At 40.8% G+C, this 15,333-nt stretch overlaps 1 protein-coding gene across 1 annotated transcript in view; it reads right to left on the bottom strand.

Moving 5' to 3' along the window:
• The window catches only part of DAPK1 (death associated protein kinase 1), an 89,040-nt gene that overhangs the window by 12,786 nt on the left and 60,921 nt on the right, over positions 1 to 15,333 (bottom strand). Inside the window, exons 14-19 of the mRNA XM_082336971.1 lie at positions 14,305 to 14,403; positions 12,592 to 12,789; positions 11,370 to 11,567; positions 7,956 to 8,054; positions 3,223 to 3,300; positions 211 to 433 (exon numbers count right to left, since the gene is read on the bottom strand). Of these exons, the coding sequence (XP_082193097.1) occupies positions 211 to 433; positions 3,223 to 3,300; positions 7,956 to 8,054; positions 11,370 to 11,567; positions 12,592 to 12,789; positions 14,305 to 14,403 (895 nt within the window). The remainder of the gene's footprint in view (positions 1 to 210; positions 434 to 3,222; positions 3,301 to 7,955; positions 8,055 to 11,369; positions 11,568 to 12,591; positions 12,790 to 14,304; positions 14,404 to 15,333) is intronic.

Raw genomic sequence — 15,333 nt, 5'->3', positions numbered from 1 at the left:
CTACTCCTACAGCCTCCACACCCGCTGCTCCTCTTCGCTCTTACTTTAGGTACGAGCCTGCACACAGAGAAGTCAATACCCTCTCCGGTTTGCTTTGGTTTCTTACATGCTTGGCCTGTCCTGTCTTTTGCAGTGCAGCCAACTGTTGTTCCTTAGGAGCTACACAGGAAAATGTTTTCTCATTCAAATGTTACACCTTTGAAGCCATACCTGAAGGTTTGGAAGACAAAGGGGATGGGGGGAATCTGGTTGAGTTTGTGGAGGAGAGCCTAGGCCTACGCCTTCGGAAAAAGCTTCGTAACAGGCCACACTTGAGAGACTCCACGAGGGTTGTTTTCCCAGCGCCAGAGTGTCCAAACAGCTTCAGTTTGATCCGGGGCTGCGGATTCTGTGTGTGCCGCAGCTGCTGGATAAAAAGCCCCCGGTGCGTATCCTAAAATTCAACATAAAGAAGAAATCAGGGCATGTGGCAGGGAACTACTGCCTCCCAACAAACTCAAAATACAGGGTTTAGGTAATGCTTCCTTGCCAGGTTGGTGTTCATCTGGATCAGTTCCTCCATCTGCTTCATCATGCAAGTCATCAGTTACTGGCAGAAGGGCAGGGACAGGTAGACAAGCCACAGCTGACTGCCTGCTCTCAACAGCCACCTTGAGTCTTCATGAAAATCACACATGAATTCAGGCTCAACATCAGTGAAGGAAATAATTTTGACCTCTGATGGAGAGGGCAAAGGAGGAAAAACTAGCCTCTCTCAGCACCCATTCTCCTTACCTGTCAGTCTCAGTAGCATAACCAATATCCATAATCTTATATAATATACATGCAGCATTGAAGAATTTTGCAGTGACAGCTACCACCTGAGCAATCCAAAAACTCAAAGTGCATTTCTCCTCTTCTTTACATCAACTTTTTCTGTACTTCTCCTATTTGAGAGAATTCTCTTCTTCCTGCTCCCTCCTCCCCCCACCCAGTTCTCTGTTTATTTCCACTTCAGTTCTTTGCAAGGTAAGTATTGCTTTTCCCACACCCCTCATCTCTCCTTTCCCCACACACTTCTTATTCTTCTTTACCTTAAAAGACGCTCGCATACTATTCACCTTCCATTTTTCTACCCCTCTACTGCAAGCGTACATCCTCCAGACTGGTTTCCCTCTTTACTCCCAGCCTCAATAGATCTGCCTCCCTACTTAATTCTCCTCTCACAGTTTGCCCTCTGTGTGCATTCACGGTCTCTTCCACAGCTGCAATCTCATCCTCCTACACAGGCCTTCCTCAAACCCAATCACAGCTCCTACAGAAGAGCTTTCCACTTTGAGCTCCCCCATTACCCAACTGTATCTTGTCTTGTACTATCTGAAGGATACTCCTTCTGTTCCTGCCGAAGACAGAGTTGGGAATGAACAAATCAAATCTGCCTTTTCTCTTTGCCCAGCAAGAACCAATCAGACATGGATGCTCTACTTCCTGCACAAGCTGAGCCTGAAAAATCAACTCAACAAGGGGATGCAGCGCAGGTCAGCACTTGATAGTTATCAAGCGTCTCCCGCCACAGAAAGATCTGTTTTAAGGAAACGGGGAGTAGCAGAAAGGTGGAAGGGCAATGGAACTAGCTTCAACCTCCCTGTCTTCATTCCCCCATCTGAAGCTGAGAGAGCAGCTCTGTTTTTCTGCATATGTACTGAGTTTAACATGCAGAATGAGTCATTAAATGAGCACCTACAGCCCCTCAAAATTATAAGCATGCAGCAATTAAGCTGAGAAATTTGACAGAAATAGTGCATGTAATTTAGTTCCTTCCTTGCTAACAGGCATTTATTAAATAAGTTAGTCACAATGCAAATACTGCACCCCTTCATGTCTAATACTGAACCCTCTGCAAGAGCCACTATGACAGAAGGTTCTTCATGTGTGTGCTGTTAGGGACAAAACCCTCCACAGGCACTGAAAACAAAACAAGTGTCAGGTATGCTCTCTAGTAGATGATATTGACCTTTTTGAGTAGTACTTGAACATTTTCAGTAGTTTAATGTAGTTTATTAACTTCAGTTGATCAAATTCTCTGTTGCAAAGTATACTCTGATGAAGTATGTAATTATCACACATTTTCCCCATATATATAGGCAGACCTTCAATAATTAAGTATACTTTGCTATAAAGAAGAGTTACAGCTACTAACAACTGTTTCAGAAGAGATTTATCTGATCTCCCTTTTGTTCTAGGTCAATTCGTGTTAGTTCCATATTTACATCATGACTAAACCACAAATTTATCCACCTGCGTGCAGAAGCAGGCAGGGGTTCGGTGTGGGGATGCAACTATGCAAAATGGATCCTGTTATGACAAACATTTACAAAAGCTATCATTGCAAAGGAAGCCTGAACTTTGGCACTTTCTGATATTTTACAATCCTAGCAAGTATAGATTTACTGGCAGGACTAAAGGACATGATTCTGCTTCCACCTTGGCAACACCTGGTACACATCATATTCTATTGCTACTCTGAAATGGTCTTTTATTTCAGTTTTCCACAGACTCAACAGCATATTTAAAACAGAACTGTTTTAACTGGTCTGGCTGTTGCCTTGAATCACCAGGCAAGCGGTCCCTGAACCTTCACGACATGAGTGATGTTGCCTGTCCAGAATAATCAATGCATATCAGATGTGTCAGACTTCCTGCCATATAACAAGCCCAGATCAGCTTTGTGTTCTAGTTGTCAGGAGATTAGGAGATACTGAAATTGCAGAATTAAAAAAAGACACTGAGAACTTATGCAACAATTCCACATGGTATTAGAGTTTCCAGAAGGGGCACAAACGCCTCATACTTCATAACCCTCATCTAACTAAAATGGTGATGGTGGGGAAGTAAGTGCTCTTGTGGGATGTGCTAATTCTTAATAGTTTATTTTCCAGTTTCTTCTAAACACCTTAAATGCTTTGCTAGGCACTGTCAGAGACAGGATAACATACATCAGTGGTGCAGACTAGCTTAGCCATTTTTCTTAATATGTACATACTAGCTTTAACTGAGGGCACCATTTCAAATTAAAAATGAAGAGGGGAAGGAAAAAAAAAAGACACCATTCCAGTAAGGATTTTTGCAACAGATTTTTAGAATGGCTCTGATTAATATCTTATCGTATGATTTCCCATAGCCAAACTTTTCTTGGTATCTTAAAAACATGAAAACCTGAGTTAAAATGCATGCATTCCCAACCTTTTTAAGTCTTGCAAGCAGACTGGCTACATGGTCATGCTGCTCTGCTCTGGCGAGATCTTCTGCTGTTTTCCCATCCTGTTAAAACACAAATTATTAGCAGCAGTTCCTTCCTTTTGCCCACAATAAAAAAATCTCATGCAACGTAGCTCAGCTGGTCAAGGCAGTAAGAGAATTGCTGTCAGATGCAAATGAAATAGGGAGAAGAAAAGAAAACCAAACAAAACCAACCAGTAACAATCACCCCCCACCAGAATCCCTGTTTTTTAAATTGTCCAAAAAAATACGGTACAATACAGAACAATGGCACTTCTTTTACAAATTGGCATCTGGATGCCACTGTAACAGGATACTTTGCATTCAGAGCCTGAGAGTGATGCCAATACTCCCTGTCTGAATTTCTCTTCTCTTCTCACCAATTAGAGGATGACTGCAATTTCTAGATATTACATACTGAACAGACCTAAAATTTTAAACAGTTCACAAAGAGAGGACACATCAGCATATTCACTCACACGAATAGCAGGTAAATTTTGTTTATGAATGGATAAAGAATGACAGTGGCATATCAGTCACTGGAGGTTTCCAGAAAGCAAGAAAATTGTAAGGGATGTGGATTAAAATGCATCAGCAAATTTAAAAGAAGCAAAGCTGCCTTCAGCATTCTAGTCTTCCCATTTAATTACCCATGTTTCACAGGTCAGCAGTTTAATATTATATAGGCCGAAAGAAAAATTGCTCACTACTTTCACTCTTACAACTATATTAATGCTATTGCGTTGGTTTAAATTTTGGTAAGAGGTGACTAATTTATGAGCACTTTGCTTCCTTCTCAGATAAGAGCTTTCAATTATTAAGAAGTAGTACTGGAAAACTAAGATCTCTTTCTTGTGTTTCTATCTTTGCTTTTACCAGTTTTTCATGTGGAACCTGCATTGTCTTAAGTAGTTCTTGAGGTTACTGTAATTATTATCCCTACATATGAAATAAATATCTTTGACAACCGAGTGTCCACCTACAGAAGCCATTTTCAGGTTTGCATAAAAGTTACTATGTACTGCAGAACTTCGGATAATTCAGAGAGAACAGGAACAGAACATTAGCAAGAAACAGACAAAATTGTAGTTCATGGCGTGAACTGACTAAATTTGAACCGATACTTTACCCTTAAATTCCTTCCATAGTTGACATGTAATTGCAACTTTAGTAAAGAAATGTCTGAATGTATTTTTTAAAATTAATTTTCCTTAGAGAAGATGTATCAACGGGGAAGAATCTCTTTGTGCTGACCCTACCCTCCCAATCCCAGTTAATCCTGAGTGCCTGCTGTATGAGAGGAAGAGTGGTCCAGTGGCTGGGCAGCTAGCCTGCCATCAGGAGAACTGCTTCAATACTTCTACTGCTTCCTGATTTTTCAGTCTTGGGCACATCCAGGGGAATCCAAAACCTTCAAATAAAGGGGAAACCTTGATCCCCTTTTCCTGAGAATCCCTGTGGTAACAGGATGCAGCCTTCATCAATCTAAAGTGTGAATTTTATGTCGATCGCCAAATCTTTGGCCCCCTTTTAAGTCCAGAGCAGGATTGCTACAGCCTGGCCCTGCACTCTTCCAGAGCGCAGTTATGTTCCTGTTGCAATATAAGGCTGGAGATGGCCTGGCAAACTCCAGCACCAAGCACATATGCAGCAACAGATCCCTGCATGGGCATTGTCCCTTTGAATCAGAGCAGGTCCCACACCTCTCAGGGGATATGCCACAACTGCCATGGCATGGCTTGGCTAACTTGACACCCTTGCTTGCTGTGTCTCATTGCTCCATGGGGGTTTGTTCTGGCTTCAAGCCTGGTTTTGGCTAAACAGCTGTACTCTGATATATCCTTTGCTGAGTTCGGTCAGAGCTATTAGGGCACAAACACAAAGGAAATAACCATCTGGCGAGTATTTGGCATGGGGTGTGGATGGCAGTGGCTCAGCCAGAGCCTGATCGGTGAGCATGGTTATAATGGGATGGAAGTGACTGCTCCCAAAACTGGAAAAATAGCAACAGGAATGGTTCAAATTGCTAAAAGTCTAGGCAGATGTGCACAGAGCAAGCCTAGCTGTAACAGTGGGATGGCACTGTCATGACCCAGAGTTCCCTGCCCACTTCCTAACCGGTTCCTGAGCTCAAGACCAGCTGTCTGATACAGCTGTCTAATCTTGGTTCAGACTGCTGTGAAGGAAGAAGGCCTGAAAAGCAGCCCCGTCAGGGGCTTTTGTGCTACCTTTTGTTCAGGTGTTGCTTTTGGGCTGAGGCTTTTGCCCTTGGTCCTCACCTGAGCAACACTACAGCAATATGCCTGCGTGTGGCCATCTATCGCGCTGACCCGGCCACTGACTTCCAGGTTTGACCTTGAACTTGTCTCTTCACTATGGACTAGCCATCACTTTGGCTGACCATGGTCATGCAGCCCAATTCCTGACCTTGACTTAACCTCAGAGCTGCCTCATTGTTACAGCCTTTCTGGCAACCGGGACTCTTGGCTGAAGCTGGTTGCTATCGCTGGACCTGCTCTGCTTGCCTTGCTTGGGTACTGTGGGACTGGGCCTTTGTTAGTGAGGCCACTGTCCCTGCTTGCCTTGTTGTTTACTCGTGGCTCCTAGGTCACCTTTCCTTATGGAGCAATGCCTTAGCAAGGGCATTACCAGACAAGCATCATTTTTGAAGTCCATGGTCATCAGACCACACAGTAAACGCAACAGCCAGAAAGGACTGTGGAGTAGGTGAAGGATACCCCAGAGCACTGCCAACAAGCACCAAGTACAGTAGAAAGAACTCTACGTCAAATTTACCCCAAAAAAGCATTTTGAGATGTTTACATTGACAGATGCTAGCAGTTCAGTTCATTTTATCTGCTGAAAATTTAGGCTCAGATCTGGAAGCTCAATTTATTGATTGAGACAACATGTGGAAAAAGCATTTGCTTCCATGTAAAAGATATTAACAGAACAAAGTTCAAGATCATGCTCCTCAGAAATGGCATTCTGAGGGAAGAAAAACGTAATTAATTCTACTTCACTGGCTCAGAAAGAGCTGTTAGTAAGACTTTTCAGAACAGTTTAACATCCACCTAGCAAACTAATGCAAAACTGAAATGCTACTAAAATCACCACATGCAGTTCCTCCCTTTCTCTCCTCCTTTTCCCTTCTCTCTGCCACAGCACTGCTGGAATAATGCATAGTTATGTATATTCAGTCTGCCTCTCCTGCCAGATTTAGGATCAGCACGATTTACTTTGTTATCTCCTTCAAACTGATCTAAACTAAAGAGATAAAAAATACTTTTATCTTGGAAGGACAGAGTCTACACAGGCAATTATACCAACACAGCCGTCATGACAGAAATGAAGTGATACAGCTCAAGAATTCCCCCATCACCTTTTTGTTCTATGTTATCTCTACAGTGTGTAGTAGTGAAAATACAGATACAGAATGGGACATACCAAAAAAAGGAAAAAAAAAAAAAAAGAAAAAAAAAAGAAAAAAAAGGGACAAAAACAGGTGATAAAGGAAAAAACACCCCACAAAGTCCATTGCATGCACATTTCATTATTATTGATTAATAGGGGACATGGTAATCTACAATCTAGTAGTTATCAAAAAGTCATTTTTAGATGCTAAACTTGTTTAAGCTACAATTCCAAGTTCATTGGTTTTCATGACTGCTTTTTGAAGGCTTCCTCCTGCCACCTGAGATACATGATTAGAGAAACAAAACTCATTGCTAAATGTACAGGAAAAGAACAAAAATATTTATATTTTCTACCAAATGGGTAAAGCAAATGAACAGAAGTTTTCTCCTTTTCCCCTCCATTTCAGCCGTCTCAGGGATACTTCATAAGGAGAAGACCTTTGAAAAACATGGACTCAACTAAAATCTAATCACAACATGATTTCAGTAAACAGAGTGGTAGTTACTTCTGAGCAGAATGCATTGGTCAGGGTGAGTAGCAACGTAAACTGATCCAATGTGTCTGAAAATAAAACATTGTTAGTTTGTTCAAAACACAGGTAATGGTGTGTATGATGTCTATAATGTATCATGCATATGAGGAGTGCATGATGAAGGACACTTCATTCCTGGTGTGGATATGTCAGCTAGGAGGACGTTTCTCACCTTAGTGAGAATGAAAAATACCTTCAGTGGTGCTAATTGAAAGCAGTGGTGCTGACTGATCTGACATAAATGATTTGTTTTACAAGGATAGTTGCATGCTAGTTCACTCATCCATGCATCCACACATCTCCCACCATGAAAATAAAACTTTTTAATCCCCTGAAAGCAAGAAAAATATTGAAATTGAGAAAATTGAAATATAGATTTGTATGGTAACTGTATGTGATGTGAAATGATGTACATCTTAATGACAGTGGCCCACTGTGCTTACAGAAAACACAATGCTACAAGTAATTCTTAGGTGAAGAAATTCTTAGGTGTAGATGAAGTGATAGCTGTACTGTACCTTAATCAGTTTCAAATTCAGTTGTAAGAAAGGAGTAAGTGGACAACAGAGAATGCTTTTCAAGCTGTGGTGTTACAACAACCTAACTTTTTTTTTTTTAAATTTCAAAATGTAACTATATTAGACCATTGTCCTTTCCCGCCCCTCCCCCTCCCCCCGAGAGATGAATTTGTTTTGTAGTATCATACATAAAAGAAGCAAGAAGCATAACAGTATCTCTCAATACTTACAGAGGTTAAAGCTTCTACATTGGCACCAGTGAGACACAGGAACCGGACAACATCAAGAATGCCATTGTTTGCTGCCAGATGTAGAGGTGTTCTTCCATACTAACATGGGGAAAAGAGTGTCATTATGTTAGTCAAAGAACTTCACTCCAAATTCTATGACTAATAATAAAACATATTGTACAATTACTGATACATAGCAAAGGTCTTGCAAATACTGTAAGAAAAAGTACTTTGATTGCAGCTTAAGCACAACTGCTTAAAGCTCAATTAAAAACAAAGGCTAGATTGACTACTTAAAAACTGGGAAACAATTTTATAGCTAAATCCCCCACAACTGTGGGGGAATCCTTTAGAGTTTTTTTGGCTGTATTTGAGAATGTCTTTCTAATTCCCAGTAAATTTAATTGCATTTTGCTTAATTAAATATGAACCAGTTAAGCAACACTAAGTCCTTAACCTTTAAAGCTCTGGATTCCATCTAAATCCAGGTATTACTGAAGATTACATATCTGTAGTCTCCTCCATTCCACCCAAAGGAATAAAAGGGATGAATGCAAGAAGTCAGCTTGAAGGAATTTCTGCTTTCAGTGACAGAGGGAAAGTGCTGTAAGTTTTGCTTCCCCAATTTTTGCTTTTCCCCCTCAATCTCTCCACTGACAAGTCCTCATGACATCCACTTCTGGTCTTTCATGTTCAGAGGCACTGTTATAAATATCCCTACCATGTACTCTCTGCTTCTAACTCCTCTTACTATTACTTCACATATTTTCATGCTTTCAATACTGTTCTCCCTGTTTCAACCCTACATTCAGAAACAAACTCACAAAATTACTTCATGAAAGAGTATTTGAAAGCAAAGCTAACTTTCTGACAACTGGAACCTGAAAAGACACCCGGCTCCTCAAAACCCTATACCTCAACTCAAACAGCATCCTGGCTTGTTTCAGGAAAAGTGTGGCCAGCAGCACTAGAGAAGTGATCGTCCCCCTGTACTCAGCACTGGTGACGCTGTACCTCGAATACTGTGTTCAGTTTTGGGCCTCCAGCCCCTCACTACAAGACAGACATCGAGGTGCTGAGCGTGCCCGAAGAAGGGCAACGAAGATGGTGAAGGGTCTGGAGCACAAGTCTTATGAGGAACAGCTGAGGGAGCTGGGGTGGTTTAGCCTGGAGAAGAGGAGGCTGAGGGGAGACCTTATCACTCTCTACCCCCCAACCTGGGGGTCGGTCTCTTCTCCCAAGTAACAAGCAACAGGACAAGAGGAAATGGCCTCAAGCTGTGCCAGGGGAGGTTTACGTTGGATATTATGAAAAACTTCACTTAAAGGGTTGTCAAGCACTGGAACAGGCAGCCCAGGGAAGTGGTTGAGTCCCCATCCCTGAGGGTAAAAGATGTATAGATGTGGCACTTAAGAGACATGGTTTAGGGGTGGACTTGACAGCGTTAGGTTAACGATTGGACTCAATCTTGAAGGTCTTTTCCAACTTAAACGATTCTGTGATTCTATGATTTTAAATAAACATGTGTGATGTTCTACTGCACATAGTCTGTGGAAAAAACAAACAGTGCCTTCAATCGGTATTACATACATGTGGGACAATGCCAGATGTGAGGACCAAGGATAAATGGTTGTTAGGCTAGTGCAATCCCATTACAGGGCTCCCTGCTGAAGAAAACAAGTAGAAACAAAAATTTGCTAGTTGGTAAGTCCCAAAGCCATCCTTTCAAATAAAGAGCACTCTAAAAATCACGCTAGTATACATGACTCCTAAAAGAATAACAGGACACAAACTTTAACCACAGCTTCTGTAGCCATGATCCCACCCCGACTGAAAAGTTGAAGACTGATTATTTTTCCCACAGCGTGCTTGCGGCCAGGCCACTGATGCCAGCTCAGCATTCTCCATTATGAAAAGAGGTGCTAATCCAGCCTTGTGCTGCATTAACTCACCTTCCCCAAAATGTATTCTCAGCTGTGGATCTGGATTTAATTGCCTAGTCAATCAGGTTTAAGCTCAGAGGCAGGACTGGGGAGCTCATTACTGTAAGTTTTTTCACTTGGCAGCTGATGATTTTAATTATTAAAACCAAAAGTGACTGTACTGGACAACCCAGGCCAAAAGGCCCATAACTTTTTTTAGCTGGCTAATACAGAGAAGGTCAGTGCTTTGGTAGTAAACGGAAGTGTTAACTAGCAAAATGTTATCGCCAGAATATGTATTTTTCCAGAAAAACAAAGAAGCTACAATACCTGAATCAAACAAATTGCAGATACCAACACAAAGACTCCTACAAATAACTTTTAAACTTTGTAGCATATAAAAATTAAATAGGGCAGAGAAAGACGTTCAGAGTTAAATACCAAGCCCTAAGCCCCACAGCCTGGCAGCAGAGTCCAATGGCTGACCTTAACCTATTTAAACTAACCAAAGAAAAAGTTTCCTGAAACAGCTTACTTTAAGAGAAAAGATCTCTAGGAGGAAAGCCAGATCTTAAACCTGTAAAGCATCACATTCAGTTATCCCATTACACTGCAGCACTAGCAGAACAGAAGAAGCAAACAAGGCACTAGTATCTCAGAATTTAGGGACAGGCTGTTAAACATTCTCTTTGGAAAGCGCTTACAACAATTACGGACAGTTCACATTTTCAGCTGGCAGTAATCCAGTGATATGCACTGGAATCAACATTTAAAGCTCCTCACTCAGACTGCTGACTTCAACTTTCAAAAATAATTTTAGATTTAACATTTTAATTCTGAGATTTCCTGTACCCTGCCAGTGACAATTTGTTTAATAGGAACATTAAAACTATTCTAAGATAAATGTTTGATTAGGATTTATTTTAATAAAACAACTAAATGCAGAAAAACATAAACCAGCCAATATGGCATTTATTTTTATAACCGGGAATAGAATCTGCAGTTGAGTTAAATCCCTTGTTAGATGACAGTGCAGATCTTTTAATGCAATTTGGAGAATTCAAAGCAGATTTTTCATAAAAATGTACCAGTCTTCAATTCTCTATATAAATTACTGTTATTAAATCACATCTAATCAAGGCCAGCAGCAATGCACTTCATCTGTTCTTCAGTGCCTACATGTAATCTGCACAAAACAAAGCTATACAGCTAGGGAAGAAGGTTGGCATATACTTCAACATCAGAGTTGAGTGGCAAAATACACTGTGATAATTCACTTGGGCTCTTTCTTCATGGATCTTTTATCATCTATTCAACTGAAACAAACTTAGGTACATTTGCAAGGCAAGTCATTTAATTCCTGGCCTTTGGCCACTTTAAGAGATAAAAAATAAAAGGAAAAACATTTTTCATATCAGAGACCTGGAAAAGGTCATCTAATGCAATAGGCAAGCTATTAAACAAAGTAGTTCAGTACCCATATTCCATTTACCTTATTAGTCACATCCAAATTACAACTTCCTTCACAGAGTGCCATCACAATAGGAACATTCCCATCTTTGCAGGCCACATGCAAGGGAGTGTTGCCATGTCTGTCTTGGAAATCCACAAAACATCCTTGACTGATGAGAGTTTTAACTACTTCTATTTGACATCTTCTCACAGCAAGGTGTAGGGCTATATGACCATCCTGAAATCACAAGACAGCTTGTAAGTGAGATTTAATAATGCTAAAAATCAAAGCATTTTGCAGTCACAATCATTTCATGTAACTGAGTGCATCTCCTTGCCTCAAGAATCACAATGGTTTTTATTTTTGTTTTGAAGGTGGAGGTAGGGAGATGCACAGTATCTGTCAGAACAAATCAGCTATGGGATGAAAGCAAATTTCTATTAAGCCACTGGGCTTTCCAGTGGAACACATGAAATGCAAATACACATTCTCTACTGACGACTTCCCTAGGAGGGGAGAGTGACCAACTGTAACAACCAGCTGCATATTGTAAACCACTCTAGTGTTTACTGACAGAAGTTAGTGATGCAAAAGTCATGCAGCCTGCATAGTGATCAGTACCTTTAGAGACAGAGCTTTCCCTCTCTGTGGAACAACTTAAAGAGACAATGCGACTGGAAAAAACAATTTAATTCTTTTAAAGGCAAAAGCATTTTTTCTGAACTCAGTTACTAATAGTTATTAAAGCATCAGCAATAAAGGTAGCTAAAAGGACAAGCATACCAAAACTAGAGGCAATGAAATGCAAAAGTTACTTGTTGGGATTACACCATGAAAGACAAAACCTGATTCTGAATCAAATAGAGTTATATTTTTAAATTGTCGGAATTTATCTTTTTGGAAATAGGTGTGATTTATCCAACCCATAGTTGGATAAATCCATCTTTTTTCTCTTAACTGAATAGTTTGTTGCCAATTACAGAACCCAATGTTCCTGCCATTTTTCATAGACTGTTACACATAAGGTGATAATTAATAAGGTGATAATGAATCAGCAAAAACCAAATCATGGAAAAATAATCAGTGGGCAACTTTAAAGACTACTGCAGTCGTCAATAGTCTCTGTGTGAGCTGCTCAGAAAACCCACGTCATGGAAACAATGCTGGCTTGCAGCATTCAAATGAAGCAGTTCAGAGATACGGCTCTGTGATACCCGTGATCTCTGGATGTAATTCCTGACCCAAAGCAACTCAAACTAACCTTGTCTGTTGCATCAAGGTCAGCCCCATGTTCTGCCAAGCATTCCACAATATCATGGTAACCCCTAGCAGATGCTGTCAGGAGCGGAGTCTCCCCTTCTTTGTTTTTAATGTTCACGTTGCAACCTGCTTCACAGAGTGCTTTGGCAACAGAGTAGTAGCCGTGCCAAGCAGCACAATGCAGTGGGGTTTCTTCTTCCTATCAACATGGAAAATAAAAAAAAAGTCAGAGCTGAACTAAATGCCAGGAGGAACATCTCCCCAGCTTAACTTAGAAAGACAGGAAGATGACACGAAAGAAAAAAGACTGCCTACTAAGAAAGCCCTATAAAAAGATGTTGTAATTTCTAATGCTGACATTCTCAAAGCAAGAATAACTTCTGCTGACATACCAAGTGATTACGGTGACGCACGAGATTTTCATCATTACCTGGATTCTGAGAGTACTTATTTCTCACCATAAAACTATCTACTGACAACAACTTGCACATCAGCAATCTTAGTTTAGATATTTCTATGCTCTTGAAGCTAACTATCGTGGTTCTCTCACTTGAAAACTGATCCTCGTTCATAAGCAACTTCTACATCCTGTGTGCTGAGGGACTAATCCAGTCTTTAAAACAGATCGCTCACCAAGGAGATGGAAATCCCACTAGACTTGCAGTTTGAGGCAGATCACTCTGCATACCATGTTCAAAAATCACATCCTAATGACTTAGGAGTGCAGGCAGTGAGTTGGGTACGTAGAAACCCAAGTCCTTTAAACGTGCATCACAACAAACCTTTGAAACTGTAGGCACTTTGAGTTCAGTTGTGACTGAAGTTCTAATTTGCTTTTTGCTTGAACCCAGGAAGATTCAAAATATTCACCTTCAGTCTCCGTGTACTTCATAAGTTATGTGGAACACCATTAAGAAACTCAAATGTTTTACAAAAATACACTATTGAAAGTAGCCTACTGAAAAGCAGGGAGGATTAAAACCCACCCCAGTCATTCTATCAAATTCTAAGAAATGGGATATGCTTTCTGTACCTGGCAAATATCAATGAGGAAACATTTGATGCTGATATTAGAGGACTTGGACAGTATTCAAGGTTTCTGTAAAAATCTGAGGAAAAACAAACAGTCGAACAGCATGTCCTGTGGTTCCTTGGCCTGCTGCTGCCTAAACAATATAAAGGTAGTCCTAGAGGATACAGCACCTGGGGAGGCTTGTGGAACTCCCACACACGGTTAAACTTCGGTCAAATGGATGGTTTTTTTCTATTAAGCCTTTTCTTTCCTGTTTTCTCACAAGTGTTCAGAGCTCTAATGAAGCCTTCCTGAGCCCTTCTCTCATTTTCAACAATGAGTGCTTGACACTTTAGGAAAGTCCCATGACGGCTAAAAGCAAGCTCAAGTCAAGGCAAAAACCAATAAAAAGCTTTAGCTGAAGTCACAGAGCACACACCACCACCCATACCTTCATGATATTGACTTTCTCCATCGTTAAGATTTCATTTTCAAGAGAACCTGTGTTTTGTAACAGTAGTTGGTTCACGCACACTGTTTTTTGCATAGTCTTCATCTATTCAGAGGTATTGAAACCTCCATAATTCTGTTATATTTTTCAAATGCAAACATGACAGAGACAGCAAGGCAAGACTAAGGGTTTTGACCACTCATACTAAAGCCTTATTTGTTAAAGAATACCAGACAGTGTCCATGACTCACCTTGTCTTGAAAGTTTGGATTGGATCCAACGCCACAGAGAAACTGAACCACATCCACATGCCCGTAGCGAGCTGCGACATGGAGAGCGGTCTCCCCAGACTGCAATTACAGAAGAACATGCCAGTGTAATTTCGTATGTCACCCCTAGATATACACTGCCATGTACAGCCTGAATGTCTGTATGCTGCATGGGGTACTCCTCCCTCCCCATAAACCAGCAGCACAGCTGCGGTCACCAGAGATCTCCTGCTTACAAACTGTAGTTGTACTGTGACAGATACACCACCACCTGACAGGTTATTTCTTCAAAGGCCTTCCTTTTTCAGAGCTTATTTTCCTGCTTAGTTTGTTCCAGGTCACAGCCACAATGGGATTTCTGAGCAATACGAGGCGGCAGCTGTGTGTGCAACTGATGTTGAAACAGACATCCTATTTCTATTCATACTATTTCCATACGCCTCCCCTCTGCCCTGTACATACAAATGTAGGGAGTTGGCCTAATGCCTTGGTATATCCCGGCATATTTTGGTCATTACATGTAATTATTTGCAACCTTTTGTTGAAATTATATGAAAAAGAAATGCTATCTTTATTAAGAGAGTAACCTCTTTCCTAGTAGTCCTATCAGGAGTCGAACGCTAATTTTGCTAATGTGCCCTGCCTTGCACTAGTTCCCTCAACAAAGCAAACTGTGTTTCACAGGTATAATTGCCTCTGTACTGGAGCTTTGGCTAGTATAAAAACATCGCTATGGTATCAGATTTTAACAGCAACTACTTTCTAGGGCAAATGTTGCTCAAGTAACGCTGCTGGAGACAAGGTAAGTGCTCATCAGCTATAAATTGTTAGGCTTCATTATACTCAACTTAATAACAGTCAAATTTACTTGTCAGACAAAAGTGATTTTCAATCAAGAGGAATGAAAAATAGAATCACGATTTTACTCCGAGTTCCAATGAGAAATCTAGTCTTCAAGCGAAAATTAATTTAGGTTTGTACTTCCCCACCTACCCACCATGTACTCACCAC

Source organism: Platalea leucorodia (assembly GCF_965183815.1).
Source record: "Platalea leucorodia genome assembly, chromosome: Z".
Lineage (NCBI taxonomy): Eukaryota > Metazoa > Chordata > Aves > Pelecaniformes > Threskiornithidae > Platalea > Platalea leucorodia.
This window is presented reverse-complemented; position numbering and strand designations above follow the sequence as displayed.